At 35.4% G+C, this 22,787-nt stretch overlaps 1 protein-coding gene and 1 long non-coding RNA gene across 5 annotated transcripts in view; one reads left to right on the top strand and one right to left on the bottom strand.

The window, feature by feature from the left end:
• Positions 1-22,787, bottom strand: part of DENND4C (DENN domain containing 4C) — a 112,722-nt gene that overhangs the window by 40,037 nt on the left and 49,898 nt on the right. For all 4 annotated transcript variants that reach the window (XM_084898070.1, XM_084898071.1, XM_084898072.1 and 1 more), the window contains 9 exons: positions 19,687-19,787; positions 18,952-19,170; positions 14,568-14,713; positions 13,408-13,443; positions 13,196-13,326; positions 10,828-10,960; positions 4,610-4,816; positions 587-715; positions 24-168 (listed from right to left, as the gene is read on the bottom strand). In XM_084898070.1, the coding sequence (XP_084754196.1) occupies positions 24-168; positions 587-715; positions 4,610-4,816; positions 10,828-10,960; positions 13,196-13,326; positions 13,408-13,443; positions 14,568-14,713; positions 18,952-19,170; positions 19,687-19,787 (1,247 nt within the window). The remainder of the gene's footprint in view (positions 1-23; positions 169-586; positions 716-4,609; positions 4,817-10,827; positions 10,961-13,195; positions 13,327-13,407; positions 13,444-14,567; positions 14,714-18,951; positions 19,171-19,686; positions 19,788-22,787) is intronic.
• On the top strand, positions 9,251-9,642 carry LOC311629728. Its single transcript, XR_014796250.1, has 3 exons — positions 9,251-9,311; positions 9,370-9,429; positions 9,460-9,642. It is a non-coding gene; the product is annotated as an uncharacterized lncRNA (long non-coding RNA).

Here is a 22,787-nt window from a genome sequence, read left to right as displayed (position 1 = left end):
ATCTTTCCAATCACATGTATTACCTGATATTGAGGAGACCTGTGACTTTTGCACGGACTTTTTAAGTGGCTGCCTAAACTGTGCCAAGCCATGTACCACATTCCGTACCTTCGTCCATAAGAAGATACCACTACGGGTACTGCTAGGCCACGGGCTCTCCAAAACTACCTAAAAGTAAAATAAAGGTAAAAGTAATGGTTATTAGAAATATTTTATTTTTGAAAATATACATACATATATAGTACATATATAGAAATTATACCCCAACCCTCTAAAAGAAGGTATTAAAATTATCATTTTTAAAAATATATTTTTACTGATTTCAGAAAGGAAGGGAGAGGGAGAGAGAGAGATAGAAACATGAACATTGAGAGGAAATCATTGAGAGGAATATGCAGGAAATTCCTCCTGCATGCTCCCTACTGGGGACCGAGCCCACAACCCTAGCATGTGCCCTTGACAGGAATCGAACCTGGGACCCTTCAGTCCGCAGGACGACGCTCTATCCAATGAGCCAAACCAGTTAGGGCAAAAAATTATCAGTCTGAATAAGCAGCATACATTGCCCAATGTCAATCCTACTTACCTTATTATAATAACCATAAGTAATAGCATTTGGCTTTATGTTAGCAGTTTTCATTTCAAATAAGACTCTGACTGCTAAAACAGGATGGCCCCAAAGTCCACAAAGCTGCATTACTACTCGATAGCACACCTAACAAAAAATAACATCAAAGCAATAGTAGTTAGCACACAGTCCATCCGTGATTTGCAGAGATTTTTAAATGATTTACCCAATTCTTCTTCTCAAAGTTATTAAGCACTACTTTCTCAATTGTTGTGGTTTGAATGTCTTGGTAAATTATTTGTAAAACTCATTCATTAATGGAAGTACCAGGATTATTGTATGTTGCACTTAAGATCTATGTGCATGTGTGCCATTTGTTTCAGTAACTATGCACAAAGAGAATGACTATTATTATCCATAATTTTAAAAATTCATTTTTAAAATCAAGTATGATTAAAATAGCTCTCTCCTATATAATATTCTGTGCCAAAGGAATTAAAGACAATATTCTCTAGGATGCCAATATAATAAAAAGAATTCTGTAAAACCATGTCTTTAAAAAGTATGTGAAAAAAGATAGAAACACAAATATAATTAGCAAAGGATTTTCTTGGCATATGTGTTTACCAAGGGGAGGCCGAATTTGATCAGAAGAGGACAGGACAACTGGGTATTCCTAAAAGTTAGAATTTCACTTATTAAAAGATGATAGTAGAGCCAAAACCAGTTTGGCTCAGTGGTAGAGTGTCGGTCTGCGGACTGAAAGGTCCCGGGTTCGATTCCGGTCAAGGGCATGTACCTTGGTTGTGGGCACATCCCCGGTAGGGGGTGTGCAAGAGGCAGCTGGTCGATGTTTCTCTCTCATCGACGTTTCTAACTCTCTATCCCTCTCTCTTCCTCTCTGTAAAAAATCAATAAAATATATTAGAAAAAAAAGATAGTAGAAAACATGAAGAATGTGGGTTCTGATAAAATATGGACCTAAACATACACATTAATTACTTGCTGGGAAGCTTATCTGTGTGTCAATTCATCTGTTTCAAATTTCTTTTCATTTATTTATTATTTTATTTTTATTTTTTTAAGATGAATAAGGCACAGTATCTTTCTTTTTATTTTTATTTTTTAATATATTTTATTGATTTTTTACAGAGAGGAAGAGAGAGGGATAGAGAGTTAGAAACATCAATTAGAGAGAATCATCTATCAGCTGCCTCTTGCACAACCCCTACTGGGGATGTGCCTGCAACCAAGGTACATGCCCTTGACAGGAATCACACCTGGGACCTTTCAGTCCGCAGGCTGACGCTCTATCCACTGAGCCAAACTGGCTGGGGCCAAATTTCTTTCTTTTTAAAACGTAACTAATATATAAACTGCCTCACAGAGTTGTTGGCAATACCAAAGGAAATAATATACATGAAAATACTGTGAAAACTTTAATGTGCTAGTCTATGTATAATCAATAAACAGATAAAATGCATCAAATATGCATTCTTAAGTATTAAACAAACATTTCTTCTAGCAGTAGAGATGCAATTACTTCAGCATACTACAAATCTCTCGATATAACTTGTTAGTAGTTAAAAATAGAAGAAATCAACCTTGAAATTTTAAACCTCCTATCATGGTGTTTATTGTTGAAATAGAAAAAATTTCTTAGCTTACTAGTTCCAATTGCTGCATGTTAGAAAATAAAAGAATGTCATTATTTGTACCAGAGACTAACATAGAACTTAATACCTTTGAAAGAAAATAGTTTTCAGAAAATAGTTTTCTGACATGTCTTGTGAACTTATAACTTATCAAAGAAATAATCAAGAATTATGCTTTCAATTTAGAGTACAGTAACATAATCAATATTTGCAGAATACTTTAAAACACTTAAAATATTGTATACTTTTCAAAAAACTTAAAACATCTTGAAATGCTTCTTAGATATAAAAATTATCAGAATTTTTAAAAACACAAAGCACTGATTCTGATCAAGTACTGTAAAATTTTTTTAGTTGTTATTCCACGTATTTATGCATTTATTGCATTATTTTAAAAGCTTTTTATAAATATACAAATAATACTTAGAGAAAAATGAGCTTTAGTATGCCCACAGCAATATCAAATCTTAATCCTGTAAATGCTGTATTAGTTTCAGATCTTTTTATTTTAAAGAAAAAATATATAGCTATTGCTCAAGCTATAATGTGCTCTCTTTAATCCCATTTCTCTTCTATCCTTGTGCTCTCATTCTCTCTCTCCTTCCTCCCAGACATCTATTACTGATTTTTTATTTCAACTTTATTTTAAATTCTAATCTGGTTCTATATATCATTTATAATTATCTTAACACTAAAAATAATTTTAAAGGGAAAAGAGAACAAAGAGAAAAACTAAATAAGTGACTCAATTTCTTCAACTATTATCACTATCTCTTAGGATGCTTCTAAAGCTTAAGAGAGATTTTGTGTGGCCCAGTGGTTGTGCATCAACCCACGAACCAGGAGGTCATGGTTTGATTCCTGGTCAGAGTACACATCTGGGTTGGGGGCTCGATCCCCAGTAGGGGGCATGCAGGAGGCAGCTGATCAATAATTCTCATTATTTTGTTTCTCTCTCTCTCTCCTTCTCCCTTCTTCTCTCTGAAATCAATTTTTTAATATATTTTATTGATTTTTTTTTTTTTTATAAAGAGGAAGGGAGAGGGATAAAGAGCTAGAAACATCGATGAGAGAAAACATCAGATCAGCTGTCTCCTGCACACCTCCCACTGGGAATATGCCCGTAACCAATGTACATGCCCTTGACTGGAATCAAACCTGCGACCTTCCAGTCCGCAGACCAACGCTCTATCCACTGAGCCAAACTGGTTTGGCTGAAATCAATTTTTTATAAAAATTTTTAAAAGAGATTGTATGTAAAACATGTAACACATCATTCACTCAGTGCTTACTAGGAGCCAGGTACTATTCTAGGCACATTATGTACATTAACTGATTTAAGCATTAAACTAAACTTATGAGGAAGGTACTATTATTACCAACACCAGTGGGCAATTTTGTCCTCCAGGGGACGCTTGGCAATATCTGAGATACTTTTGATTGCCCTTATAGGAATGGTTTGCTACTGGCATCTAGTGGGTATACTGGTAAACATCCAACCATGTGCAGGACAGGCCCAGACAAGCCCCCAGAATAAATAATTATGCAGGTCAAAATGTCATTAGTGCCTTGCCATGTAATTCAATTGGTTAGTGGCACCCTAACCAAGGATGCCAAGGTTGTAGATTTAATCCCAGGTCAGGATACACACAAGAATCAATCATGAGATGTATAAATAAGTAGAATAACAACTCTCTCTAATAAATAAATAAAAAAAATTTAAATGTCAGTAGTACCAAGATTGAGAAATTTGGCACTACACTTCAGTTACGTAATCTGAAACATAGACTGATTTCATAACATAAGTCCTAGTGGAAAGTCTACTCCCTATTTGCTTCCTAACAAAGGTATATCAAAAATAAAATGTAGCCGAAACCGGTTTGGCTCAGTGGATAGAGCATCAGCCTGTGGACTGAAGGGTCCCAGGTTTGATTCCGGTCAAGGGCATGTACCTTGGTTGCGGGCACATCCCCAGTAGAGGGTGTGCAAGAGGCAGCTGATAGATGATTCTCTCTCATCGATGTTTCTAACTCTCTATCCCTCTCTCTTCCTCTCTGTAAAAAATCAATAAAATATATTAAAAATAATAATAATAAAATAATAATAATAAATAAAATAAAATGTAATCAATATTATTTTCTATTTATCAAGGACAAACAATCTGGTATAAATACGAAGTCTCAGCTTCATTCCAAAGCAGTAATTTTTAAAATAATTATATTTTAAAATAAATAAGTAGTATCCCTATGAAACAAAGTACATGTTTTGCTCTTATTACTTATAATGAAAATATTTGAGGATTCTTTAAAGCAACTGAGAAATAACTTTTCTTAAAAATGTAAAAATAAAATTTAACTTAGTAACATTCTCAATTTGTTATACTTGCCTCATCTAGCGGATCCACGTCTGTTTTCCTCATCTTAATAAGTACATCATATGCCTGCTGAAGTGCTCTGACCTTAGGATGAGAAACTCTAACATAGGCTGGGAGACAAATAAACCACAAACTGAAACAATGACTGAAGAGACACTTGGCCCATTGTGGTGGATTTGTGTAACATCTCTTCGCCAACTTATGAGCTGTTTTTATCTCCTAGAAAGAGAATAAAACATTATGGTATTTATTAAAATTCATTACAAGGGGGGAAGTGAAAAGGAAAAGGGAAAAAAGAATATAATGTCAAATTTTACTCTAAAATCAAGCATTTCATACTTTTACTTTTGTGAGTGGCTTCCTACTTAGTGCCACATGGCCTTTCAACATTCACCTACAGAAGCACTTATATTGTACTATAACTATTTGATGGTGAGCATAATACACTAGAAATTCCTTAAAAGCAGAGAAGATTCATATTTTTATAATATGATGATAATATAATAATTAATTTGGTGCCCTTCACATAGAAGGCACTCATGTTTGATGGATGAAAGGGATTTAACCATTAATAGCTTACAAGTTCTTCAATGTCATTTTTGAAAAGTTAGTCTTCTCACTCTTCTCCCTACTAAAAAGTTAAAATGCCCTAGACCGGTGGTCGGCAAACTGCGGCTCAGAGAGTGTGGCTTGAGTGTGGCTCTTCCACAAAATACCACAGCTTGGGCAAGTCTATTTTGAAGAAGTGGTGTTAGAAGTTTAAGTTTAAAAAATTTGGCTCTCAAAAGCAATTTCAGTCGTTGTACTATTGATATTTGGCTGTGTTGGCTAATGAGTTTGCCGACCACTGCCCTAGACTATTTTCTGCCAAGATTTCCACTTTAACCTCCCTCACTACAGTCTGTTAATTCCTTCACTGAATGATTACATAAAAAGCTCTACTTCTTTGAAGTCAACATAGTCTGAGAAAGATCATAGACCTTACTACCTAACTGTTCGATAGTCATATTTTCAACCTGATTATCATTCTGATTTGAGTGCAAGATAGAATAGGATAAAATCACCTGCTGAGCTTTAACTCTAGATGCTATAGAGTCTTCCAGATAAATCAAACTTCTATGGTGTGCCTTGCACTCAAGATCCCTCTACTGGGATATGTTCTAAAAAAAAATATATCCTGGTGTATTAATTTTCTCATGATCTTTATTCCTATGAGACTTAAAGATATATTTGAAAATACAGTTCCTTTCCTTTTCCAGCTAGCCTGGAAAATCAGAAAAAGATGATGAAAATGAGATTTAAAGATTTAGTAACAAAACAAACAAACAAACAAACAAAAAAAAAAACTTAGTAACAAAATTTTCCCATTTTAGAAACTTGCCTTTAGTAAGCTGGTAGGCAGCTTACTAAAAAAAATTCCCTTCAGACAACATTGAGAGAAATGTGTTCTATATGAAGTTAAGGAACACCTCAGGTTAATCTCAGATTTGAGGGATTATATAAGAATTGGTAAAACCTGAACTAAGAATTTCATTTTGAAATTTCCCATGTTGGAATCCAAGATGGCTGCTCGGGTAGGCAACTAGCCGCAGCCGCACACAACAATTTTAATAAAATACAACTAAAATATAAAATGGACATTACCCAGAACTACAGGAAAGTCGACTGACTGGAAATCCTACAACAAGAAGCAAGGAGAAAACCAGAAGGAAGCACGGAGGAGCTGTAAAAGCCTAAGGTACGGAGACACGCGGCGCGCGCGGAGAGGACGGAGCCGGAGAGGAGGGAGGCCGAGTGCCTGGCGGGCGTTCCCAAGCGGGAAGGAGAGAAAACTCCGACTGTGCTGGGCCCCTGACTGCTCTGAACCCCAGTTCTGGGCCAGACCCCAGGGACTCAGGCTCAGCCATAGGGAGCTGGGCTGTAAGTCGGAACCCCGGGGTAGCGGAGAAAGGAGGTCCCGGAGGCGCGCACACTGCCCCCAGAGAAGGGACGGTCGGCTGTGCCGCGGGATTGCCCTGACGGGAAGGAGACTGGGGCTCCAGACTGCTGTGAACGCCACCTCCAACTCCACTTCCAACTGAACTGAACCCCAATACCGGGCTCATTGTGGGAGAGCATAGACTGTTTGGCAGCAGGCGAAAACCGAGGGCACCTTTCTCTCAGAGGCGCCGGCAGCGAGCACTGAAGGACCCGCATAGGGCGGGGCTGACGGAAGCCAAAGCTGCAGGCTCCACCCTGAAACCCCGTCCCATCTGTAACTGCGAAATGCGACAACAAAATAGATCACAAACGAAAGAAATGGAGGACAAAAAGCGTCTGGATATAGAGTTCAAATCTACGCTTATAAGGTTTTTCAAGAATTTCCTAGAAAAGATGGATAAGGCCTATGAGGATATGAAAAGAGACCATCAAGAAATGATAAGGGAACAACAAGAAATAAAGAATACATTGTCTGAAATAAAAAATATTCTACAGAGTCCTAAAAACAGAAGGGAAGATCACAAGAATCAAGTCAAAGATTTGGAACATAAAGAGCCAGAAGACACTCCTCCACAGAAGCTAGAAGGCAAGAGAATCCAGAAAATTGAAGATAATGTAAGAAACCTCTGGGACAACTTCAAGCGAACCAACATCAGAATTATGGGGGTTCCAGAAGATGAGAGAGAGCAAGATATCGAAAACATACTGAAAGAAATAGTGACAGAAAACTTCCCCCACCTGGTGAAAGAATTTGACTTACAAGTCCAGGAAGTGCACAGAACTCCAAACAAAAGGAATCCAAAGAGGACCACACCGAGACACATCATTATTAAAATTCCAAGAGCAAAAGATAAAGAGAGAATATTAAAAGAAGCAAGAGCAAAGAAGGTAGTAACTTATAAAGGAGCACCTATACGATTGTCAGGTGACTTCTCAATAGAAACCATGCAGGCCAGAAGGGAATGGCAAGAAATATTCAAGGTGATGAATAGCAAGAACCTACAGCCAAAAATAAGCTACCCAGCGAAGCTATCACTCAGAATCGAAGGCCAGATAAAGAGCTTCACTAATAAAAAAAAGCTAAAGGAGTTCATCACCACCAAACCAGAATTATATGAATTGCTGAAGGGGGTTCTTTCAGAAGAGAAAGTAAACAAAGATAAAAATTATGAACAACAAATACGTAATTATCAACAAGTGAATCTAAAAACCAAGGAAATTAAAAAAATCTGATGAACAATATTAACTGTTGAATATAATAGAATCAGAGGTATGGAAGGGGAGTGAACTGACGATTCTTGGGGAAAAGGGGAGAGGGGGGCGTGGGAAGAGACTGAACATAAACTGTGCACCTATGGATGAGGACAATGGGGAGAGGGGAAAGGGCATAGGGTGGGGTGGGAACCTGGTGGAACAGAGCAATGGTGGGGGGGGGGGGAAGGAACATTTGTAATAATATGAAAAATAAAAACTTATTAAAAAAAATAAATAAAAATAAAAAAATAAAAAAATAAAAAAATAAAAAGAGTTCTCATAAAAAAAAAAAAAAAAGAAATTTCCCATGTTTATAAGACTCCCAAAATGTCAGTATATGTATAAAAGATGTTTAATTTTAATTCATACCTAACTATAGCTTAAATCAGATATGGTATTAAAGCAAGATATTCTAAGTTAACTCACTCACACTCCCTTTTGAATGTAGTAGTCAGTATAAAGTACATTTACATTAACCTTGAGGGAAACACAAATCAAAATCATGCCACTTCACACCAAATAGGATGCTATAATAAAAAAGACAGATAATAATAAGAACTGACAAGGATGTAGTGAAATTGGAACTCTCATACACTGCTGGTGGAAATGGAAATTGGTGTAGCCATTGAGGAAAACAGTCTGACAGTTCCTCCCAAAAGTTCAAGAATTGCCATATGACACAGCAATTCTACTTCTAGGCATACACCCAAGAGAAGTGAAAACACACAAATATTCATAGCAGCACTATTCATAATAGCCAAAAAGTAGGAACCACTCACATGTCCATGAATAGATAAATAAAATGCGGTATTTATCTATATAGGGGAATATTATTCAGCAATAAAAATAAATGAAGTATTGATACATGATGCAACAACATGGATGAACCTTAAAAACATTAGAAGTGAAAGAAGCCAATCGCAAAAGGCTACATGTTATACAATTCCATTTATATCAAATGCCCAGCATAGACAAAACTATAGAGACAAAAAATAGATTAGCGGTTGCCTGGTGCTGTGGGGGGAAAACCTGGAAGTTAACAACTAAACGGTGCAAGATTTCTTTTAGGGGTGACAAAAATGTTCTAAAATTGATTTTGGTGTGGTTGCACAACCCTGTGAATATACTATAATAAAAGCCACTGAGTATACTTTAAATGGGTGAATTGTATGGTATGTGAATTATCCTAATATATATAAAAACCCTGGATCGTAACGACCAGTAACGACCGGAGGCTGACCAACTGGAAGTTAGTGCTGGGCCCGCCCGCAAGCAAGCAGTAAGGGGCAATCAGGCAGGCAGGCAGGCAGAGGGGTTGGGGTGATCAGGTAGGCAGGCAAGCAGTTAGGGGAGATAAGGTAGGCAGACAGCCCCTCACTAGGCTGGCCCCACCCCCAAGCAAGTGGTTAGGGGCAATCAGGCAGGCAGGCAGAGTGGTTAGGGGTGATTAGGTAGGCAGGCCAGCAGTTAGGGTGATCAGGTAGGCAGGCCAGCAGTTAGGGTGATCAGGTAGGCAGACCAGCAGTTAGGGTGATCAGGTAGGCAGGCCAGCAGTTAGGGGTGATCAAGTAGGCAGGCCAGCAGTTAGGGGTGATCAGGTAGGCAGACCAGTAGTTAGGGATGATCAGGTAGGCAAGCAAGCAGTTAGGGGAGATTAGGTAGGCAGACAGCCCCTCACTAGGCTGGCTCTGCCCCCAAGCAAGTGATTAGGGGCAATTAGGCAGGCAGGCAGAGTGAATAGGGGTGATCAAGTAGGCAGACTAGCAGTTAGGGCCCACCCCCCAGCAAAGAAAGAGGGAGGCCCAGGCCAGCCAAGCTATTATACCTAGCCTGTCACCTGCAAAGGGAGGCCACCGGTGGCAGGGGAGGAGGGGCAGCACTGCACAGATGGCAAGCAGTGGCAGCAGCAGGGGTGGGGCCAGCAGCCTACAGCCTGGGGAAGGAAAGCCCTGGTAGGCCCTGATCTCAGGCCAAGCCTAGGGGCCTTACTGAAGGGGTCCCAGATTGTAAGAGGGTGCAGGCCAGGCTGAGGGGAACTCTCCCCCTAGTGAACCGAATTTTCGTGCACGAGGCCTCCAGTTCTATAATAAAACCCTAATATGCAAATCAACTGAATGGCAGAATGACCAGCCACGCCCGCCTCCACAGCAGTGTTAAGAACCCCTTGGGGGATGTCCGCCTGCCTGGCCTAAGCTGGTGGGTCTCAGACTGCCAAAGGGTACAGGCTGGGCTGAGGGGGATCCCCCGCCCCCAGCCATGCAGGAATGTCGTACACTGGGCTTCTACTATATCCATAAAGTTTTGTAAAAAGTGTATTTGGGCTGAAACCAGTTTGGCTCAGTGGATAGAGCGTCAGCCTGCGGACTGAAAGGTCCCAGGTTCGATTCCGGGCAAGGGCATGTACCTTGGTTGCGGGCACGTCCCCAGAGGGGGGTGTGCAAGAGGCAACTGATCGATGATTCTCTCTCATCAATGTTTCTAACTCTCTATTCCTCTCTCTTTCTTTCTGTAAAAAATCAATAAAATATATATTTTTTTAAAAAGTGTATTTGGTTCCCAAGAATTCTTTTAAAGCATAAACATACTAATAAGCATTCAAAAACTTCAGCCTCAACATTGTAAGTAGGATTGTAAGAAATCTAGTTTAGTTCATTATCAACCACAATGGGTCTTCAAATGGTTACTGTGGGTGATAATTCTAAACTACCCGTATTTTCCGGCATATAAGACGACCCCCTAATTTTACAGTTAAAACATAGGTTTAGGCCTATATTCGCTGTATAAGACTACCCCCCACTTCAAAGAAAAGACTTACTTTGCCGTCAAGATCTGCAGGTAATTTTTGTGCAATTTTGGTCTTTTGCCCCCGATTTTCGGTTGACTTTTTCTCATTTCAAAAGTCGTCTTATACGCCGAAAAAATACGGTATAAGCTGCATATCACATATACATATTTTACATTTTTAATTAGCATGTATTAGATAAAGAATATCTAACCTGTTTACTTCTCTTAGCCATGAGAGCTGGACTGTTTGTAATGCTATTCCCAGTAGGGTGTCTATTAAAACAAAGTTTCAATTCCTGTGGTCTGTCAAAAAGCTTAAGGTCCAGTCTTGGAAAGTATTTGTAACTAAAATGAAAAGCAAAATTAGAATTGCTGATTTAAAATACATTAACTCTTCATATTATTCCATGATTTAGGTTACTATTTCTAAGCCTTAAATAGTACCCAATATTATTCCCCAAAATCCTTATACAGAAAACATTTTTTTCTCCAAAAAATGAAAGATGACATAGTTATGAAATGCATAGACCACCTATATAGAAACTTTGAATCCTCCCCACCCTATTTGTTTTTTTCAACCAATCCATGGAAAAACCTGATATCTTATACTTGACAGAGGACTTAATCCTTGCAACAGAACCCAGGTGTTCAATGGTAATTTATATTTAAAAATAATATTTAGTATAATTTATAATTTTGGTTTTCTTCATAAAAGTACCTTGCATTGGTATCTAAAAGAAAAATTCATAATATTTTCATTTTAGGTATATACAATAATTTACCCAATTTTTTACTACTGGGCATTTTAGGTTATTTCTAAATTTTTGTAATTAATATCTTTGTATATGTATCTTTGTAAATACTTTTGCTTAATTTCTTAGAATAATGCCTAATCTAATATCAGGGTTTGCTATGATCCATATTTATCAAGAGAATAAAAATTATTATAAATCGTTACAAATTTATTTCCAGAAAGGCTATATTTGCAGACTCTAATATACACTTTAACTGGTAGTATAGCTTATCTTCAATATGATAGATTAAAAGTGCTTTTACTCATCATTTTGGTTTGCATTTCTTTGAATACTAGAAAAGCTTAATATATTTTCATATTACTGTCTATTGGGATTTCTTCTCGCAAATTGCCTCCTTTGGCCAATTTTCTTCTGGGAAGTATTGCCTTTCTCTATTTATCTTGTTTGTCAATACCTGGAGTCCAAATGCATAGTGATTAAGCCAAAGTGAAATAGAATTCTGTAGTTAATATGCAATCAAATGGTACTTAATTAAGCCACTCAATCCGTATGGTATATATTCTTCATTCTTATATTACATATTAATTCCATATTTTTATGACAGTTATTTTATATTTTCTTTACTCCTGATATTATTTTAAGAAAACAGCCTAAGAAAATAACTGTTTATATACACAAAGATATAAACAGCAAAGAACTACAAACAATCCACAGGAGACTAGTGAAATAAATCACAATAAATGCATGTAATGTGGTCATTCAAAATGATATGGCACAAAAATATTTTTTGGCATGGAAACATGTTCAGGCCATTAAAGGCAAACACAAGTTACAAAAAATATGTACAAGATGAACCCATATTTGTTTTAAGTATAGTAAGTGCAAATTTATGCACTGAAAGACAGGAAAAATATAATACAGTTGTTAAAAGATTAAGTATAGGTGCTAAAATGATGTACTAGTTTTCTTTTTCGTTGTTTGCTTTTCTAAGTTTATTGTGCTTATAACAATTACAGTGGTGCCTCGCATAACGAACGCCTCGCACAGCGAACTTTGGACAGGTTTTTCATGAAACCATCGGCCAAAAAGCAGAAAATGGATGAAGATGTGCAAGATTCGGTAGACTCTACTTAGTCTGTCTTAAAATTAAAAAAATGTGTTTTTTTTTTTTAAAAATTATGTTTTTAGATGTATCTAAATAAAAATATGTCATCTTAGCATATTTTTTTTATGTCATCTTAGCATATTTTATGCTACAGAATGAATTATTTTTTTTAACATGTATTGTTATGGGAAAACGATTTTCACATAACGAACTTTTTGCATAACAAGCTTGCTCCTGGAACGAATTAAGTTCGTTGTGTGAGGCACCACTGTATAACAATAACAATCAAATATATTTTAATTTCTCAAAAGATTCCATCCAAATCCTATTCTTTACATTTAAAGAATGATTCCTGCCCCTCTACTTTTAGGTTTACTCTGACATCTTCCTAATGAGTAAGAATTACAGTCTTTATATTGACAACAAAACCCCCGAAGAAAGGCAGAACCTCACAAAAGTAAATAAATTTTTTAAAGATTAAAATATGGTTGAATGTTTAGGTGACTAGTGATCAACATCTGGCTTATTTTCAAACAAGACTGTCCAAGTCTTAATTTACATTACCCACTGACATTATAAAATATTCATCTCCATTAATTCACTGAACTTTGAAAATGACCTTCACAAATGATTAATACATGTATCTACTAATAATCAGAAATAATAAAAATAAGTCATTAAATCTGTGCCCACAGAGCTCTTTTAAAGAATTCTTGCTACCTGTACTTTGGCGACAGGTCCTTTGCATCATCAGGAGGTGGCTCTGGTGGCATTATGAATACAGTGTGCTCACTTTTTTGTGAATCATCTAGCTCTATCAATTTGGTATCATCTGTTGAATCAAAATCAATCTGAAAAATAATTATTTCCCAGTTAATTTATATGTAAGCAAGACCTAATTCTGAAATTTCAAAAACTTAAGAAAAAAATACCTTATCTGTTTTCTCTGTGCCTTTATCAGGAAACAACTAGGAAAAAAGAAAAAAGTTCTTAAGGAAAATGTCTGCTGTGAATTTAATAGAGATTATCTAAAGTTCTTATTTTTAAAAAGTATCCTTTTTTAATACTGGACAAATAAAAACACTTCACAATTTTGGGGACTCTATACCATATTAGGCTAAAGTATAATACTTCTTTTGAGGCTATTAAAAAATAATTTATTTTTAGTAGTTTTTTCATAAATCCTTCATTAGCAAAAGATGGCAAATCACAAGAGGAATCTGGCTTCTCAAATAAAAAATTAATTATTATTAAATTCCTGCATTAGTGATTGACATTATCTAAGCATCCCTCTAACTGGATGATACTGGACTATCACTTTTATAAGTAAACTAAAATGTTAAATAATTTTAATTGTATCCCTGAAGTTTTAGATTACACTGATAGAAGGGGAGAAAGTTAATGAAGTTTTCTAAGGCATATGAATCATTAGGAGTCCATAAAAAATACGTCATAATATTCTACCTTTTTTTGGATATAATATTAAATTTTACATAATATATAGTTTGTATAAATAATCAGCCCCAAGAGCCACATAGCAAAAATAAGAATTCTATTAAAGATGAAAAATATTTATATATCTAAGTCAGTCATCAATTGTGAAGAATCAATTTGAATTTCCTTAGGATGGGTGAATAAAGCTTAAAAACTTAACATATTTCCAAATAACCTCCATTAGGACAAAAGAAATAGATTAGCAAAAGTATCTGGAAAGACATTAAAACAAAAGAATACAGGACTCCATTTATTCCTAAAAAAGTAAATTTTGTAAATTAATTACTAAAATTCATATAAATTAAATATTTAAGTTTTAATAGGGTCAATTTAGTACTTCATAGTTACAAAGTGAGAATCAAAGAGAAAAATTTGCTATGTATGGTGGAAACTAGACACAGGAAAATTACTTATACTAAGCCCAGAGTCAGACACTTGCATGTACACGTAAGTGCACGTACCCACAGACACACACACACACCGCCTATGTTGTTTCCTTCAGATCATTTGGGCTAATAATAATGATGATGATTATACATACAGCTAGCCAAACTCTTAAAATTTTTCCTTAACATTGCTATATAGGATAAACTTTTACCTTTTCTACGCAGTCATCAAAAAATGCCAATCCAGTATCTTTATCACTTACAAAACTACATTCTTCAATGAAACGAATAAAAATCTGTGTTTTGCATAAAAAGGTGTAGAATTTTGTATAGGCACGATCTCGACTTTTTAAAAATCCTGAAACAAAATTACAATCAAATTCAAATTTTAAAGTGGAACTAGATGTTATATTAAACATTATTTTAATCTTATACATATTAATATAATAGTAATATATTTTTATATATAGTAACCGAAGCTCCTTCTGCATGATTCAACTACAAAAATGCTTAACTTATACCACTAACCTTTTCACTGAAATCTGAATCTCTTATAAGAAAGCTCTAGTCCTACAGCTGTCAAGTAGAAATTTCTGATATTCTACATATTCTCAAACAAGTAGTGTCTATGTCATTCTTCTGCAATGCCACCAGACAATTATTTTTGTATTGTCCTGTAAAAATTTCTGCTTATTGAAGATTCAAGCATCTGGTATTCTACCCTTTTCCCTATCAACTCTAGTCATCTTCTGTCTTAGGAACACTCTCCTTCATTCACTGAAGACCAGGGCACCTATTTCAAAGCCTTCTCCTCTCCAATTCCTATCATCATCATTCTTCAACACCCACTGAGCACAAACAATCGAACCCTGTCAATGATCTGTGATGTATTCCATCTCTAACACCAACTGGTACACAAAGTCACACATACTCTGGCCTCTTCTTGCTATCATTAAAAATAGCTCTGCCTAGAAGTGGGATTACTGGGAAAACAGAAACACCCATCAGAAAGGATATATGCACTCATATGTTGATAGCAGCACAATTTACAATAGCTAAGATTTGGAAACAGCCTAAGTGCCCATCAGCAGATAAGTGGATTAGAAAACTGTGGTACATAATGGAATACTACGCTGCTGTAAAAAAAAGAATTCTTACCATTTGCAACAGCATGAATGGAACTGGGGAGCATTATGCTAAGTGAAATAAGCCAGTAAGAGAAAGATAAATATCACACAATCTCACTCATATGTGGAATACAATGAACAACATAAACTGCAATTTTACCTATATGTTCCCAAACACAAAAATAGAACCAGAGGCATAGAAGCATCGAACAGACTGTCCAACCTATGAGGGAAGGTGGGGTAAGGGAGTAAGAGATCAACCAAAGGACTTGTGTGGATGCATATGAGCATAACCAATGGACAGATTGGGAGGGTGGGAGAGGGAGCTGGGGAGAGGTCAATGGGGAAAAAGGAAGACTTACGTAATACTTTAAACAATAAAGAATTTATATTAAAAAACAAAAAAGATCTGCCTCCCAAATCTTTAATTTGCATGTTATTCTTTGACCATTACCCCTATCTGTCTGGTTTGCTTGCTTACTTAAGTACTCTTACAAAGGCATTTTTTTTTTTTGGGGGGGGGGGGCTTAGGGGGTGGAAGAATGTAGAAGGTAAACTCATTGAAATCTACAATCTCTTTACCCTTTTTCCATTCTACCTACACCCTCCCTGTCTTCACTTCTCTATCTATCCAATACTGATTCCATTTCCATGTCCATCATTTCAATTACTTTCTTGTCAACACTCTCAATTCTTATGTCCTTTGTCTTTTTTTGGCAAATCCATCTAACAGTGTTTCCCCACCTTCTCTCATGATGAGAATCACCTGGTGGAGTTGTTAAAACACAGATTCCTGAATCCCAACTAAGAAGTGCTAAACTAGAATTTATGGGAACATATAGGTAAAATTGTATACTTAACCAGTGCTCTAAGACAGATTTTATATACAGAGCACTAAGTTAGGTATGCAATTTTACCTATATGTTCCCAAAAATTCTAGTTTAGCACTTCTTAGTTGGGATTCAGGAATCTGTGTTTTAACAACTCCACCAGGTGATTCTCATCATGAGAGAAGGTTGGAAAACACTGATCTAGTATATAACCTAGCCCTGGAGGAATATATTTGTCTGCTTTCTCTGGATCTGCACCAGTGTGGCTGAGCCCAAGTTAAAAAAAAAAAAGAGGGGGGGGGAGGGGTTTCTACAATTAGGTGGATCAGAATCACTTATATAATACTATACCTTTGTCCCTGACCAGCAACCCTACTACATTTTTGGAATCAACATAATTTCCCTTTACCCATTATTTCACAGTTATTTGCAATTTTTAAATGTTCTCCCTCCATGTTTTCTTCCCCTATTCCCTAAAGACCATACCTTATATTGCCAAAAAAATGAAAATCATTAAGTGAGACCTTCATTATCTCACTATAAAATATATTACTTTTACTGCAATTATCATTCATTCCTTCCTTTTTTTTTTTTTTTTTTTTTTTACAATGGATCTGTCCAGTACTCCTAAGGCCAAGCCTACCACATCAGCCTGGGATTCCAGCCCCTTCAGTATTCTCAGAAAGTCTTCCTCTCTCTACTAGCTCTTATCAGCATACTCAAGTCTCTCTCATTGAAAAAAAAAACACAAACAAAAAAAACCTTTCCTTAACAAATAATCAGATCCTCCCTTTTTTGCTGTTTTCATGCTCAATAAAGACAACCAGTTGAAACCGGTTTGGCTCAATGGATAGAGCGTAGGCTTGGGGACTGAAGGGTCCCGAGTTCGATTCCAGTCAAGGGCATGAACCTTGGTTGCTGGCACATCCCCAGTGGGGGGTGTGCAAGAAGCAGCTGATGGATGACTCTTTCTCATCGATGTTTCTAACTCTATCTCTCTCCCTTTCTCTCTGTACAAAATCAATAAAATATATATTAAAAAAAAAAAAAAAGACAACCAATGACACACCAAGGAGAGAGACTTCAGAGGAAACCAATCCTGCCAACAGATTGATTTTTGACTTTCTAGCTAGCTTTTACAATTATGAGGAAATTTCTGTTGTTTAAGCCACCCAATCCATGGTACTGTTATGATAGAACTGACGAACTAAAACACATGCTTTTGTTGTTGAGGTTTCTTCCATTCCATTATTACCACTAACAATAAGAGCTGTTATGATGAGTACTGAATATTGTACTTTTACTAGTTGCTCCACATACATTTTCTTAATCTTCACAACCATGCATAAACTAGGTGTTATTCCCATCTTATTAATGAGAAGATAGAACCCCAGAAAGGTTTCATAAATAGCAAGGAAGAAATTCTAATTCAGATTCAATTTTTAATGCCTATTGTTTTTAAAAATCCTTTCCTGCTCATTTCATTTATCTATGTTCTTCAAAGTCATGCTCTTCCTTCATAAATCTTCCAAAATATTCATTTGAAAAAATGTTTTTTTCTTAATTTTTAGAGCCTCTCACTGAATTAACTATATAAAATCTGTGTTCTCGAGTACTTGCTCTATCTCAAAAACTCATCTTAGATTGTTTCTTATTTAGTATCCCATAGAGCGAGATTTAATTCTTCTTTATATCCCTACATAATAATTAGTTGAGCTTGCTAAGTAGTGGCTAAATATTTGAGAGAGAAGTTATTCTGAAAGATAAATGATAAAAGAGAAAAAGATTGCTAGGAAAATACAGATTATTTTTAAGTAACTGCTAGATAAAAGTATAGAAATGTAACATAATTTTTATATAAATACTAATGAAAATGTAAGGTTGCTACTACATATTATAAGAGTAGCTGAATAATAACAAGCTTTATAACTCCCTAAAATAAAAAAGATGAGCATAGTGTCTCCCCCTGGAACAAAGATGTATTTATTTTTAAATTTTAAAACTGTTCGCTTTATTCCAAAAACTAATTGTTAGGAAATATTTTAAAGCAGAGTATATAAATCAAAATATTATGCAAAACTGAAGAAACATCTAAAGCAAATTACATTTTACTAAAATAACTGATTAGGTAGTATTATAAATACAAGCATCATCTCTGGCTTTTTATAGTTCAAGTCCTACAGCTTCAGATTTCTCAGGGGAAAAAATGGGATATAAGAAATTATATTCAGCCGTAGTTGGTTTAGCTCCATGGATAGAGGAGGGTTGGCCTGCGAACTGAAGGGTCCCAGGTTCAATTATGGTCAAGGGCACAGGCCTGGGTTGTGGGCTCGATCCCCACTAAGGTGCATGCAGGAAGCAGCCAATGATTCTCTCATCATTGATGCTTCTATCTTTCACTCCCTTTTCTTTCCTCTCTGAAATCAATAAAAATATAATTATAAAAAAAGAAATTATATTCATAGAATCAGACTACAAACACACGGAGGTATATTTTAATTTTAATTTCTAAAAGTTCAAAATTAAAAAAAAAGATTTTAATTTTTTAAAAATTCAGATAGTAAATATTTTTTGGTAGCAATACCAAATATGTATTTTTCTTTTCTATAAAAAGTAATTGTATTTTCAATGCCACTCACCCTGTCGGTCAAACAATGAATCAACGGCTGTGGCTTTTTTTGAAGGAGCCTCTGTTATTGGTTTGAGATATGATCTATATCCTTTTAAAATGGATGCCATAAAGCGCAAAAATGCTTCTTGAATTTCCATCTCAAGTTGAGTCATCTTTTTTTGCCAGGAGAAATCTGCTTCAATTGGAGTCATCTCAATTGCTGAACCTTCTTGAGTTTTTTGGTGAACTAGCAAATAAAACAAGAAAATGACATCTATAATAATAAAAGCATAATATGCAAATCGACTGAACAGCCAAACAGCAGAATGACCATCCAGACAACCTTCCGAATGAAGCCTGGGCGAGGGCCAAGGCAGCCGTGGCTGGAAGGAGATACTCTTGTACAATTTTCGTGCATCAGGCCTCTAGTTAATATATAATGTAATATATATATATATATATATATATATATATATATATATATATATATAAAATGATTGAACAATTAAGGAAACTATCGAAATAAAGCCTGTGACTTCCTGAAATTCCTCTCTCCATTAATGCGAAGGCATCATTGGTCCGGGCTAACAGAGATGCTCAAGCAGACAGAGCACAAACAACACACTTAAAAAATCATGAAACACAATATTAATTTCTTGTTACTGGAATTTTGTTTTATAATGAAATTTCTTTTAAGCAGAGCAAAATTGTGTTTAAAATAAGAAGAATTTTCATTAAAATATTCCTTTTTCCTCACATTTACCTGAGGATAACTGGGGATACAATTTCTTCAAGGTGCTAAGTAAATTTTTGCATGGCTTTTTGGGAAGCTGCTTCCAGTTCATGTTCTTCTTTTCATCAGATCTATTAAATAAAAATATAACTAATAAAACATCTCAACCTGCTTTTACTTAAAATTCTTATGTAAAATTAAAAAAGAATATAGAAAGGGTATTTTTACTGAAGTTATAATTGATACAGACAGTCTGAACAAGTGGTTTTCAAGGAGCTTCTCTTTTCATTTCAATTATCTTGAATCAAATTTGGTCATCTCATACTAACCCTCCAACATAGATTTTCAATATAAATTCTTGCTTCAACAGTATTTTAGAATTATTTTAAGTGTCAAACTTAATTGACTTGAGATTTTAAATTACCTATTAGAAGCAAATCTCAACAAATATTAGAGTGTCAGTGACATATAGAGCATGTTCTCACCACAATTCAACTGAGCACTGAAGAAAAAACTACTTTGGAAGTTCAAAAGAACACTTTTATTTTTTATTTTCTTTATTGATTTTTAGAGAAAGAGGGAGAGACAGAAACATCTATGAGAGAGAAACATCAACCAGCTGCCTCCTGCACACCCCTTACTGGGAACATAGCCTGAAACCCTGGCATGTGCCATGGCTAGGAATCGAATCAGTGACCTCTTGCTTGGTTCCTGGGTCAATGCTCAACCACTGAACCACACTGGCTGGGCCAAAAAGAACACTTTTAAATAATGCATGAGTTAAATGAAATATTTTAACAGAAATAAGAAACATTTAAAACTCTATAAAGATGAAAGCACTATGTACAAACCACGGGCTGTGCCTATTGCTGTACATCAGGCCAATATAATTTATGAACATCAATGCAAGCATCTTAAATTCTTAGAAAAGTTAATCCACTAGTACAGCGTTTTTCAACCGCTGTTCCGCGGCACACCGGTGTGCCGCGAGATGTTGCCTAGTGTGCCGTAGGTGCAGACAAGACAAGAATTTTATAATTTTTCACTATTTTGTTTACTTAATATTTCATAATAAAGTAATTATAAAATACTTTCTTTGTGTTTATTTGATTCCTATTCAAGAGGATTACTTTATATATAGTCAATATAGGCACAGAGTTAAATTTTTTAACATTTTCTAATGGTGGTGTGCCTCGTGATTTTTTTCATGAAACAAGTGTGCCTTTGCCCAAAAAAGGTTGAAAAACACTGCACTAGTATATTTAAAAAAAAAAAGAGAGCAAGATGATGCTTATTATCAAGAATATAAGAATTGTTTACAACTATAAGATTTTATAATGTAATGTACCACACAGAGATTAAAGATTTTAATATTCATCTCAATAGTTGTACAAAAGTACTATAAAATTCAACACCTATTTATGATTTTTTTTTAAATTCTTAATCTAGAAGTAAAGAAAAACTCCTTAATTTTTTATTATTTCCTAACTCTATTCTAGGTTTTACCAAAACCCTAGAATAGAGCTAGGAAACTTTGGGGTCAGATAATAAATATTTCATGCTTTGAGGACCATCATGCCTATGTCATACTACTGAAATGTGCCACTGTAGCATGAAAGCAGCCTTGGATAATATAAGCTGTGTTCCACTAAAATTTTATTTGTAAATTCAGGATTTGGGCTAGATTGTCAATTCTTGCTTTAAAGCAATAATCATACTTAATGATGAACTCTTAAATCTTTCCCTTTGAAATTAGAAACAAGACAAGATACTGGCTATGCCTACCTTCTACCATTCAACATCTCACTAGGATTTTTGCCAGAGAATTAAGACAAGAAATTTAAAAATAAGAATTGTAGATAATGTAACTGCTTATAGTCAGAAAATTGAAGAGAATCTACAAACAAGTTAAAAGAATTCAACTAAGTTGCTGGGCAGCAAACCCACTATATAAAAATCAATTTAACATTCCTATACCCAACAACTAACAAGCACAAATGTAATTTAAAATACCATTTATAGTAACGATAAAAACTGTAAGTTACTTAGGAATAGGTAAGTCTAACAAAAGATGTGCATTGTCTTTACTGAGAAAGATGCAAGTTTATTGCACAATTTCAAAATATTTATTAAGTAAAATGCCACATGCATAGATTGGGAGACTATGTAAAAAGATGCATTCATTCTCAAATTAATCTATAAATTTAACAGAATTCAAACCAAAATCACAACAAAATTTTGTGTGGAACTTAACAAACTGATGTTAAAATTTAAATGGAAAAGAAAGGACAAAATATATCAAAACAATTGTAAAGAACAGGAGTAAAGGAACTTGCTATATCACATCATAACTCATTTTTTTAATCTATTTTTATTAATTTCAGAGAGGAAGGGGGGAGAGAGACATAGAAACACCAATGATGAGAGAGGATCATTGACAGGCTGCCTACTGCGCATGTGCATGATTGGGAATAGAATTGTCACCTCCTGCTTCATGGGTCAACGCTCAACCTCTGATCCACACTGGCCGGGCTCACATCACAACTTTTTAAAACAATGTTAAGATATAATTCACATACCATACAATTCATCTTCCTGAAGGGTACATTTAGATGGTTTTTAATACAGTCACAGTTGTGTAACCACCACCACAATCAATTTTAGAATATTTACATCACCTCAAAAAGAAACCCTTCGCCGGGACCGGTTTGGCTCAATGGATAGGGCGTTGGCTTGGGGACTGAAGAAACCCTGCATCTCCTTAGTCACTAACCTTCGATTCCCCAATTCTCCCATCTTCACCAACCTATTTTCTATGTGTATAGATTTACTTGGATAGTTCATAGAAAAGGGATCATGATGTTTTCAAGGTTCATCATGTTGTGCACAATTTAATTTTAAAGTCATTAAGATAGTGATCCATGGACACAGACAGTAGGGGGGTGAGGGCATGTGCTGGAGGTGGGAGTAGCTGAGAAGAGGTCCATGGGGGTAAAAGGAGACAAATGTAATACTTTAAACAATAAAAAATTAAAATAAAATAAAATAAAATAAGATAAGATAGTATTATAGTAGCAGGAAACTAAAAAAAAGGAACAGAATAATAAACATGAATGCTATATTCCATGCTA

This window comes from Pipistrellus hanaki (genome assembly GCF_964339955.1).
Source record: "Pipistrellus hanaki genome assembly, chromosome: 11".
NCBI classification, from domain to species: domain Eukaryota; kingdom Metazoa; phylum Chordata; class Mammalia; order Chiroptera; family Vespertilionidae; genus Pipistrellus; species Pipistrellus hanaki.
Note: the sequence above shows the minus strand (reverse complement) of the source record. Positions and strands in the feature narration are given on the sequence as shown.